Here is a 12,121-nt window from a genome sequence, read left to right as displayed (position 1 = left end):
AAATGAGTACGGGTGAAGGGAATTGTCTCTGCTACTGGCTCCACCAGCCAAGGGCTGGAGAAAATGTGAAGAAAATTTGTGTAGCTTCTACCTCTGCTGCCAGCCTTTGCTTAAATAGTATTGCCACCACCGCCTATGTATCCCTCTGACAGGCACAAAATTCACAAGGAGGTGTTGCATTTCTTGCAGGATCTCACAATACTGTGTAGGTTATGTGTGTTTAAATTAAGGAATTAATCCTTGCTGATGTGTGCACTAAGGGACTTTTTGAGGGAGAGGTTGACACATTTTAGTTTTTAAAATGGGTAAATGTGCCGCAATGGAATATAATGTATCAGTTAAATGCCACGGAGATCTTTAATGGCCTTAGGTGGTAAAAAATGATTTTATTGGAAGATGTTGCAGTTGGTAACAGAGTCTCTAAACCGTAGAGTGATTCTCTAGTTCTATTTTGGAGGAACACCATCATCCTTCTTGGAAGATACAAAGTAATTGGCAGAGAGGGGTGACGGGAATACCATCGTGTCACAGGAAAGTCAGGTCTGTGACTCTTGCACTGTGGCCCTGTGGTTTGTGCAACTGAGAAGTGTTCTGTTCAGTCCTCAGTGACTTCAGCTGGAAGTTAAGTTTCCTATAGCTCTGGCCATGCTTTGTTTTCTGTTGTTCCTTCTGAGTTTCTGGGGTCTGGGTAAAGAAATGTTATTTGGTGGTCAGCCACGTGGGGGAGTGTAAGGACTACGTTGTGAAAACTGGAGAGACAGTTTTGAAATGAAATGTTTTGTGGCTGAGAGTGGATTTATAATCAGCTGCAGTGTATTCTGGAATTTAATTGTGTGCTTACCAACCCAAACACATTTATGCTTTTTCAGGAGGAGGGCTTTGAGTTTGTTATTGCATGTTTGTTCTTAACTGTTTTAAGACACATGAATTAAGAAGAGCAGCTGTTCTAGTAGCARAACTGAAGTTCTATGATTTGCTGATGCTTCTTAGTGTGTAAAATCAAATTAAAGGAAGAGCATTCTTCCCGCTGATAAAACACGGTAGTGCTTAATTCTGTGCTGCCTTCTGTCTGTTGTCAGAATTATGGTTTTCAACTAAATCCATATTTTAATTTCATTCTTTTTGTCAGTGGCCTGGGTCTGAGAAGCAGTGTATAGGTACATTTAGACACAGGAATAACGGAAGCTAAGAGTAATTAGTCTGAATTAGATTAGAGGTTTGGTTAATATAGGCATGTCCTCTTCTATTTCCTTGTTATTCACTTTCATTCTTTGACACACTGTCCCCTTGTCTTTTATTTTGTTATCCCCTGGATTCATTTTGGTTTTCCTCTACCCTGTTCCATAYATGTAACCCCCACCTCCTTACATGATGAGGAAGAAGCAGAGCCTAATTTGCAGCTATTTTTGAATTGGTTTGGTCTTTTCAATCCCCCAAAGTCTGTACTAACAATGATTTTATAATCACTACACTAATCTTCTTTTACAGTTTTCCAAACTATTTATAAGTATGTTGAAACAAACATGATAAAAAATACATTGATTCTGGCACAGATCAGGGGGAGGGAAGACCTGGACTCCACAGTGGAGATCTCTGACATACTTGCTTGTTGATAGATTTGGAGGATTCTGGTAGGTTTGTGAAGCAGGTTTTACAGTTAAAAAAAGCTCTCTGGATACATTTTGAGCATAACATATTTACTTGTGTATCCTCTAGCTCTTTGAATTTCCCCAATGCACCAAAATATATCAGGCTTCCCAGCCTGCAGTTTTTCACATCTCTTCTGAAGCTATTTAAAGAAAATGTTTTTACAGTTTCTGTCTTCTGGTCCTCATGGGCCAAAGTAGTTTAAAGCAAGAGGTGACTCACCAGAGYTATTCAGCTATTTCATCCTTGAATTCTTTAGTATTCCTGGATGAATTACCATCTGGTCCTGGTGATTTCTAGCTCTTGATTTTCCAATTCTTGGAATGCACAATAAGGGATTAACATTTGGTTTTAGTTGGTGTAGAAATAGAAAATAAGCTTAAAGCGTARTTGATGAAGAATGAGTAAGGAACTGTGGACTTGAAACTGCCATTTTGGCAGGAGACTCTTGTGATAATACAGCTGYTAATTTTTCCATCTTCTCTGATCGGCTTCCTCAGATTATCATGAATCTGTCTTCAAAAGAAGCCTGACCTACTCACGTGCCTCTTCTTGTGTGTGCATGGTTGATTGCTTAACAGATTTCTCAGTCATTCTGTCATTTGCATTCCTGACCACATTGGATTGCATTGAAAGGTAATCTGTAAACAAAATTGGGAGCTTGCAATGAGAGGACAGTTCTTGGCAGAAGGTTTTGTAGTGAAGAAATGTCTGTACAGAAGTAAAGGAGCGTGTGTTAGTGGGATAGCAGTTTTAGTGTTAGGAAGGATGAGGAGCAGTGGTAATTAAAGTGGGCAAAACACACTTCCTGTGATGAACTAACCACTTTGGTGTAGGCTGTTTCTAAACTGACCTATCTGGGTTATACCACTGGGACCCAATTTATTTTTGACATTATCTGTTGAGCAGTTTTGCTTCATACCTGTGCAGTCTTCTGTAGACATAACAGAGGTATTTAAAAGGAGACTTACCCAGGATGGGGTGTGAAGGGACTCTTACCTGAAAGAAAASAACTTTCTGATTTGAGTTAGTGTGCTGTGTTCTTTGGTGCATTCTCTGACAGGTGTAATCTTGTTTCTCCAGTGTTCTTCTTTATTTTACTGCTTTAGGAAAATGGCTATAAAGCAGCTTTGTTGCACCTCATTTGGTAGAAAGTCAACTTCGCAGCATAATGTTTCATCAAATTGTCCTGTTCATAGGAAAAACAGTCCCTCCCTCCATCTGCTGCTGGCTTATGCTTACCTAGGAGGGAGCAGAGCAATTCAATCCATTCCTGCAGTTGATTGAACCTTGGCTGCCGTTCCTTGTTCTTAGTCCAGATACTGTCCCCTGAAGACAGTTACAATCTCCTCTTCCCTCTAAGAAAAACAGCCTTACAGGAGAGGAGCCTGAGGGAATGGATTGTGCTGCTTTCGTGGGGTGGTTTGTTGGCATTTAACTGACTGACACAGAAATGGGCCGTTTGTGAGTTCTGAAAATATACTAAATCAGGAAATAAGTCTGGTTGAAGTAAATTGACATTATTTTCATGTCTTCTCTTGTGAAGTTCTGTATGTTTTGGTAATGGTGGGAGAAGGCTGGTCTTTGGTCTTATGAATTTGGCAGGTAGATTTCTCTCTGGAGCATCATCTAGTGGTAGTGACCCATATATAAATGTATAGCAGGCTGTTAGAAATTCAGAATTGAAGAACAGCAATTTGGCCAGTATTTGTGATAAATTTCATGCTATACATTCTGTAGAGGAGATTGCCTCCAAGTCACAGGCCTAATTCCCTGCCCTGTTAATCTCTGGTGACAGAACTTTAGGGATTAAAGCACTCATGTTTACTTGTAGATATATGACCCCACTAATATATTTCGTAGGTTTGGCTTTTGATGGTTGCTGGATGAAGAGCCTTTCAGGAAGAGAACTAAGTGCTGCAGAGGGGAGCATTCCACATAATGATAATACCTGGAAGGGTGCTTTTGTAGGTGCTGTATATCTGGATGAGATCCGAGACAAAGGCTCTTCAGCCATGATCATTAGGGAAATGAAGTTTGCTTGTCCTTTTTGGGAAGGCTTGACATTAGATAGCTGCTCTCAACATAAATCTGTCAATATGACTGTTGTTGTGCATGTACATTCTTACCAGAGAGTACCCGGAAGTTAAAGAAGATAAGGAAAAATTATTGTCTCGTTTGTTCGTTTCCATTAACATMTACAACAACATTTCAGTTTTTGCTCTCTGTTCTGGCTTGTAATCATATTTCTCTATTGTTTATTGTGAGAAACAGAAAACATGAGAAAAACCAAGCAAAATTGATTTGCCTTACCAAGAGCAAGAGGTAGAGATTTGGGTTTGAGTACAGTACCTGAAATATGTTTTCTCTCTGTCTTTAATTGATTAGATTTCAAGTTGATTATATGCCTTCTAGCATAGTGACCTAGCTGCATTTTAATGCTCACAATTAGTTTCTTTTCCTCTAGGATTTTAAAAGAGACACAATATTCTCTGCTGCTTCTGAGCAGTGGTATGCATTGCTAAATTGTTGTTGTACTCTGCTTTRTGAGTGACTAAGTATCCTGCTTGGGATTGCTGAAATCTGTGTCTCATTTAAGTTTGCCCATAGTCTTTTGAGTGAATGTGTCGGTATTAATAGTAGCCTGGTGTTCAGTTTTGGTAGCCTAAGGTGCTCTCAACTGTTGGCTGTTGGACAGCTAGATATGTCCTTTATATGTGCTAAAAAAGAAGAGATTCTTTTTTACAGACATGAATTTTGAGGATGGTTTTGTGGTTGTTTTTCTTTGATGCTTGTGTTTTTCTGTTGTAATCTCTTTGTCCTGGTGTTGTGTGAGACATATGGCTGTAAACTTCAGAATTCTGCTGCTGAGGTGGAGGGGGGAGTGAGTGAGATGTAAAAATAGTATGGATGACACTTGGTTTATAAAGAAACTGATGATCTTTTAATTCATCTTGTCAGGGTGCCTGCTGTCTTCTTTGCAAAGTAGTTACATAATTGAGTAGAAATTGGGATGCGACATTTTCCATCAATTAATAACTGGAATTAATCCATGACCTGAGATTCACATGCTGTTCTTAATGTCTACTTAGAAATATGATCCTATGCCTCTCTTAATATAGTGTGATTCCCTCTTTATTTGAATAATCAGAAAATGTTGAGCTGGTGTTCTTAAAAATGAATTGTTTTCATCCTGATAGTTGTAAGTTTCACCTTGCTTTTCACTCCTCTTCACTSTTTTACTGCTATGTATCAATGGTGTTCTGTGTTAGTCCTGGATAAGCTGAGGCTCTGTGTCCCAGCTTCTCAGTGAGACTGAAGGGTACCTCCTGCTCTTGTTGGAGAGAGAGAACAGTGAGAATTTTATCAAGGCATCAATACTGTCTGTGTACTGTTTAATCAGGTCCTGTTACCAGAAAGAGTGTGTGGTAATACGCAGATAATCTAGGTGGGATATGGAAGATGTTGGCAGAAATTGATCAGAAACAAATGAAGAGTGAAATTGTTAGCYGAATTCTGCCCTTGCTGCTGAATGGAGTGTAAAAAAATACATAAACACCATACTTAGAAGTAATGGAATTTGATTTTTTGACATCAGCAGTTGAAGTCTGTGTTACTGATACGAGCAAATAGGTTACATGCACTTAATTGTGAGTTGAAAAATCTGGTAACTGTATGTTTCCCTATGAGAAGCCTTGCCTTAACTCCTCCATTTCCTCTGTGGAATTTCTATTTGTTAACTTGTGTTGATGAAAAATTTGGTTGGCTGACTAGAAGTAAATGATGCTTGAAGTGTTCATGTGAGTTGTTCTCCATCTCCTCCATCCTTTGTGGTCACTCCTTTTTGCTTAGCAACAGAGAGAGGTCTCAAACCCAAGGCCACAGAATGCTGCTTTGTGGAAGAAAACCCAAGGCAAGGGAATGCTGTCTTATGGCAGAACCTCCCCAGGCCTCCTCCCAGGRCCTGTTGTTCACATCTGAGGTTGCATATGGGGATACTTTTTTCAGTGTCATGTGTAGTGGCAACTGGAAATGAGGGTGGAGAAAGTCTTTTTGGCTACTGCGTAATTCTATAAAATGTGTGTATATCTCATTTCTTGCTTTTTTATATAARTCTTTTGCTTTAGAAATTCCAATCTTGTCTATCCCAGAAGCCTTTGTATCTGACTATTAGGCTTGTGACATCAGAGATCATAAGGAAGAGCAATATAATTAACTGAGAAGAGAAATGATTTGCATTCATGTGATTTAAAATATCTTTTTTTGTTTGTGTCAAGGACCCATTTAATTAGTGTCTCCAGGAGAAAAGCTCTTGGGTGGGAAGGGAGATGCTTAAGGGTTCAGAAGATTTGCATCCCACATTCATGAATCACCCAAAGAATCTTGTGGCATTAGAAGGGAAAATGAAAATTGGAGTACTGATTTGGAAGGAGGGGAAGAACCCAAGTTTGGTAGTGCTCATATGTAACAGAGAGCCTGTGGAGAGCCCCGAACCCTCTGCTTTCCCTTTGTACACCACCTTATTATTGACAGTACCTCTTCAACTGATGCACTCCTTAAAWTTTTTGAAAGTGTGCTATTTTTGCCTTTTCTGTTTTTTAGAGGAAAAGGGGAGCCAGTGACAGAGCTGAGTTGGTCCTCYTGCCGGCAGCTTCTGTACCAGTCAATGGCCACCATCCTGGCACACACRGGCTTTGAGTGTGCCAACGAGAGTGTCCTGGAGACTCTGACAGACATCGCCCATGAGTACTGCCTCAAGTTCACCAAGCTGCTGCGCTTTGCCGTGGATCGAGAAGCTCGGCTCGGGCACACCCCTTTCCCTGACGTCATGGAGCAGGTCTTCCATGAAGTGGGCATTGGTAGCGTGCTTTCACTGCAGAARTTCTGGCAGCACCGCATTAAGGATTACCACAGCTACATGCTTCAGGTGAGAAGGGCATTGGGGACCTGGTGGYGCCAAGAAATGTACCCTCAGTACAATTGCTTATTCCTGTGGCGAGTCCTGAACCTTTCTGAGGGGAAAGCTAACTGGAAAACCTCCTGGATGTGGAGAGAAGTCATCAAGGAAAATAGAACAGCAGCTTCTTGACCGGAACATAGAGCCCCCTATTTGTGTCCCTACTGAGAATATGGATGTTCCTACTGGTGGCTTGCCTGAGTTTAAGAAGAGTCCCCCAGCTCTTGAATTACCCATACAAAATTATCAAGTAGAGATAAAATCAGAACTGACCGATTAACTAATTTTTCTGCTTTAGTGGGATATTTGGCTGATTAACAAAGGAATACTTTGCCCAGTGGTGACTACAGAGCTGTTGAAGGTGTGGGTTTTGGTTTTTTAATGCTGGAGTGAGTTAGTTACTGTAGGATGGGGACAGTCTTATGGGTAAAACCAAAAGAGATGGGGACARTCTTATAGGTAAAATCGAAGAGTAAGACTGAGACACTTTGCYTTTGTTTTGTACTCTGTTTAAATTTCTGAGCCTCATCATCTTTRTAAAATAAAGATGCTCATATTTATCAGTCAGATGTTAGTGGATTAAACCTCTTATTAAAGTCCCTTGTTACAGGATAGAAAGTGCACATAAAAGGGAAAAAAATCTCTCTTGTGTAGCTGGTAAGCTGTTTATTTGTTCGTTCAGGTCAGATGTTAATAATGTTCAGGGAACRGAGTGCACTGCAATGTAATTGGCATCAAAGTCTCTGAAGTCACTCTCACCTTTCCGACCTCTTTTTCACCCACTGATCTTTGACAGGTTAGCAAGCAGCTCTCTGAAGAGTATGAGAAGATTGTCAACCCTGAAAAGGCAGCAGAAGACACAAAACCTGTGAAGATTAAGGAGGAACCTGTTAGTGATATTACTTTCCCTATAAGTGAGGAGCTGGAAGGAGATCTGGCTTCTGGTGACCAGTCTTTGCCTGTTGGAGTTCTTGGAGCTCAAAGTGAGCGCTTCTCTGCCAACTTGGAAGTAGAAGCTTCCCCACAGACTTCAGGTAGGGGTTTCTTGCTACTCGTGGAAACAGTCCTTCAGCAGTTCAATTTGATCTTGTTTTCCCTGGTTAGTTTTGGATTTATGTTGAGAGATTTATAGTCTTGCAAAGTTAGGGGGAAGCCATGTCTCTTATATAGTTTAGCCACTGAATAAATTCTGGAAATGCAAATGGTACTTGGTACTGTCCTCCATATTCAGAAGTTACCCTGGTAATGACAGTCACTGTTTTAYGGAAGCTTATCAATGACATGAGAAATGGGCTCCTGGGAATCCCTCCTAACACTATACCCCAAACCCTGCTGTACTTGGCTGAGGCCATGGGAAGTGAAATGATCAATGAATTAGTGGGGTTACAGAGATGGCACTCTTTTCCTCAATGTGCCATCCCTTGATGTTGGTATTTAAGCACACTGGTGGTGAGCATGGGAGAATCTGCTGTGTCTGTGCCTTCTCCATATTTACATAKATTGTTCTCTTCACTGTTTAGTGAAGCTGAACTTCCTGGAAAATGAATCTGAACTTCCTGGAATGAAAAAGAGGCAGTTTTGAGTTTGTATAGAAACTTCTGAACTCTGGAAATCCCTGCAATAATAACTTTTTCACTTAAAAATCTGGTTAAAAAAAAATGAAGCCTGCCCTCCTATTAACCCTAAGCTAAGCAGCATATATAGTGAGGTTAGAGTCCTCTGAGTCCATTAGTTTTTTTGCATTGTGATGGGCTTTAAAAAAGCATAAATCCATTTAATGTTTTTCTGAAAGCTCATACTGTTTTCCATAGCACCTCTGAAATGTGAAGTGTTTGCATTTCTGTGGGAGAGGGAACAGCAGACTCCTCTGGCCCATCCAGGGTTGTAAGTGATTCATCTGGAAAGCTTTGTATTAGCAGCTACCACTTGAGACCCAGAGGTTAGCAAGCTAGCTGTATATGAAATGCCTCTTGCYTCTCTGATACAGAATTGATGTTTTCTAATTAAGAATACAAGTGCTCTGTTCCTCCCTGAAAATCCCTCTTCACTTYACAAGAGCCTTTGGAAATCTCGTCTGTGAGAAGTTCCAGTCTAGACCTGGGCAGGCTGGAGAGTGTAATATCCTAAGGAGCGAGAAAAGATGCTGCAATTAGGACACCGCCATCTCAAAATGCAGGTGTGAGGCCTGCAGGGAGGGCAGCGAGGCCTCGGTGTCTGAGTGCAAAACACTCGTTACAGCCTTCTGTGTTCTTCCCGTGTTTCTGTGGATACCTGGCACTGCAGTTGTGGGCTGGCTGCTTACGTTCATTGCAGTAGGAGAAATGGAGGCAAAATTGTTCCTTGTTCTTCTGCCTCTCAGGATAACATGAAGATTAGCTTATTTGTAAAGTACTTTGAAGTTAAAGTGCTTTGAAGATGAAACATCCTGTGTTGATGCTTAAGTACTTTTAGTCATTAGTGACACTCTTAGTGACAGGTGACAGATCTGAAAGGAGTAAGGCTGAGYGATGAAGAGGAATTGATGAAGGAAAGACACAGTTTAGTTTAGTGAGCACCTTTGATTATTATGTAGACTGGAGCTCTAACTGTGCAACTGACAACATTTTAATGATGTGTCCTTTGTTGTTGAGAGGGGTGCATTTACCTCTGATTAACAWGTGAAGGACTTTCATTAAGGCAACTGAGCTAATGTAAGCTGTGTTATCATAAAGGTCTTGTAAACCTTGTTTTGGGCTAAGCTGATCTGGGAAAGATTCCTGACTTCTTCATAAAGGAGAATTTTTGGCACAGACATGTTGGAACATTTTTACTAGTATATTGATAATAGGGAATGGTCATGGGTTTGGCTCAGTGCAAGAGCTTTGGTTGTGCTTTCAAACTGTAGCCATGCTCATTGAGACATGAAGTTTGGAAAACTTACCAGAAATTGCTTCCTATTTTGTTTGTTTTTAGTGGGTCTTTTTTTGTTGTTTTTGTTCTTGGGGTTTTGGTTGGTTGGTTGGGTTTTTAGTTTCGTTTTGTTTTTAATTTTTTTTTTTTTTAATTTTCCATGTGAATTTGACCCTATAAAAGAGAGAGAGGATTTCACAGTTGGTTCAGTTCTGGGCTGTTTATGCCCATCTCAGCAAGGAGACCAATTAGTGTATTTTTAAGAGGATTTTTCTCTCTCTTTAAACTTTAAATAAATAGAAATAATGCAATCTGTAATTGCTGCTCTTGGGGAGAAAAACATTTGCTCTTATAAAGGAATATAGTTTCATAATCTTATACAGAAAATCCTCAATCAGTGCTCAGATTGCACACTTGTCCAGAAATAAACAAAAAAAAAAAAAAGGAATGGGGAGAGAGCTATTTCCCAGCAGGATGTCTGTGAGGGTGAGCCAAGAGGATTTCTTTCCATTTTGCTGAAGGATGGGATGAGACCTGTGGGTGTTGAGTACAAGGAGGCAGACAGCAGGTGGCTGACTGCAGCTCTGCTGTCCCTGCATTTCAGTGCTGAAAGTGGTATTTGGGACTGTTCATCTGCCTGCTCCTCTGCCCTCTCCCTTCACCTCCCCTGCAGAAGCCCAGTATGTCTGACACTTGCAAGGACCTCATAATGACTTCTGGACTGCCTCCAAGTCCTGCTTATGCAGGGTTTAGTCCWTGTGCTGTTGGTGTATTCATTGCTTCTGGGATACTCCTGGAGARTGAAGTTGTTTCTCATGGAGAAGATCCCACAGAGGCTAACAGTGAAGGGATACCAYCATATTTTTTAAAGTGGCAACTGCTGGCTATTAAATAAGTCAACAGATATTTTTTAATGATCACAGTGCTTGATGTGTTTTGTTTGTTTTCCCCCAGCCTGCTTAATCTGTGGCTTTGCTTTTGCTCCATCTTTACCTTTGCTGCTGTCCCTTGTATCTGTGTGCTGTTTGTGATTTATCTTTTTATTCAGTTATTTACCGTGCCTTTTCCTTCTCTAGGGGCTGAAGTGAATGCGTCCCCACTCTGGAACTTGGCACAGGTGAAAATGGAGCCACAGGAAAATGAGGAGGGTAATGTGCATGGCCACGGGGTYCTAGGCAGTGATGTCTTTGAGGAACCGATGTCAGGCATGAGTGAAGCTGGGATGCCACAAAGTCCCAATGGCTCTGAGAGCAGCTATGGTTCTCATTCTGCTGACAGCTTGATGGGATCCTCACCCGTGTTCAACCAGCGCTGCAAGAAAAAGATGAAGAAGATGTGAAAAGGAACAGTTTATTTAGTCCTGATGGTATGCAACAGACACTTGAAAAAAAATAGGAGAGTACTGTGATAATTCCAACACAGGGCTGGCCCTGGTGTGTGAGGGACCTGCATAAAATTACTATGAGAGGTTTGATGTGGAGTGCACTTCAGCTTCCCTCTTTGCTGGCTTCTGTACCTCATCCTGATCCATRAGACTGAAGATCACCCTTCATGTTTGATGGTGGCATGGCTTGCTTTGGCAGATTAATGAGGAACGTGCCAGTGAAAAGTAGTTGTGAGAAGATTTGCTGAGTTACAGAACCATTAAATAGTTTGGTTTAAAGGGACCTAGTGACGTTTCTACTCCAGCCGCTTGCTCAGAGCTTAGCCAATTAGAGCAGGTTGCTAAGGGCTATGTTAATTTGAGTTATTGAGTATCCACAGAGATGGTGATGCCAAATCTCTCTGGGCAACATTTTCCCATATTTGACAACTCTCACAGTAAGACAAAAAATGTATTTGCATCTAGTTGGAATTTCACATGTTCCAGCTTGTGTTCACTGCCTCTGGTTCTGTCATTCATCTCTGAGAAGAGATGCCTACTCTAACCCAGCTCTTGAGTGATTATATACAATGAGATCTCTGTTTAGCCTTTTCTCCAGTATGGAGAAACCATGTTCTCTGAGCTGTCCTTTATCGTCCTGCACTCCAGCACCCTAACCACCTCTGTRACCTTCCACTGAAATTGCTGCAGTGCCCTTGTAAGGGGGAGCACAAAAGTGGATGCAGTCCTCAAAACATGGTCTTACAATCGCTGAATAAAGAAGAGTGGTAATTTCCCAGAGTGCTGTTGTTGCCAGCAAGAGAGTCATAAGTCAGGGTATTTTAGTTGGAGAGCAATCACTGATGATGATAATGACCTAGCAAAGATGCTGTAGAGTGGTCTCACAGTGCCATTAGCCAGCTCCCTCMGTGCCTTCACGTTCAGCCTGTTGGCTTCAATGGGCTTAAGTTCTCACTAACTCAGTCTTCCTCTGCTGTAGGCAATGCTTCATTCCTTCATGCTGCTAGAAGGCTCAAGGACTTGGCAGGCCTTAAGGCAGAACTTACCAGTGAAAACAGCAAAAAAGGTGTCATGTATATCAGCCTCAAAGTATGAAGAGCATCCTTTGTTAACATATTGCCTACATTCTAGAATGTTAATAGTTTTTCTTCCTTTTGCTTCCAGTGTACTTYAAGAAGCCCTACTTCACATTTATTTCTAGTTTCAACTGCAGCTGAGCTTTGGCTTTCCTAATTRWCCCTGCA

The 12,121-nt window shown here is 41.1% G+C and overlaps 1 protein-coding gene across 2 annotated transcripts in view; it reads left to right on the top strand.

Moving 5' to 3' along the window:
• Positions 1–12,121, top strand: part of SUPT7L (SPT7 like, STAGA complex subunit gamma) — a 14,001-nt gene extending 1,880 nt beyond the window's left edge. For both annotated transcript variants that reach the window (XM_057371104.1, XM_057371095.1), the window contains exons 3-5: positions 6,250–6,574; positions 7,401–7,638; positions 10,570–12,121. In XM_057371104.1, coding sequence (XP_057227087.1) covers positions 6,250–6,574; positions 7,401–7,638; positions 10,570–10,832 — 826 coding nt within the window. In that variant the 3' untranslated portion in view covers positions 10,833–12,121. The remainder of the gene's footprint in view (positions 1–6,249; positions 6,575–7,400; positions 7,639–10,569) is intronic.

The sequence above is a fragment of the Malurus melanocephalus genome, unplaced genomic scaffold, assembly GCF_030028575.1.
Source record: "Malurus melanocephalus ecotype Western Australia unplaced genomic scaffold, MMel_1.1 scaffold_5, whole genome shotgun sequence".
Classification (NCBI taxonomy): Eukaryota; Metazoa; Chordata; class Aves; order Passeriformes; family Maluridae; genus Malurus; species Malurus melanocephalus.
This window is presented reverse-complemented; position numbering and strand designations above follow the sequence as displayed.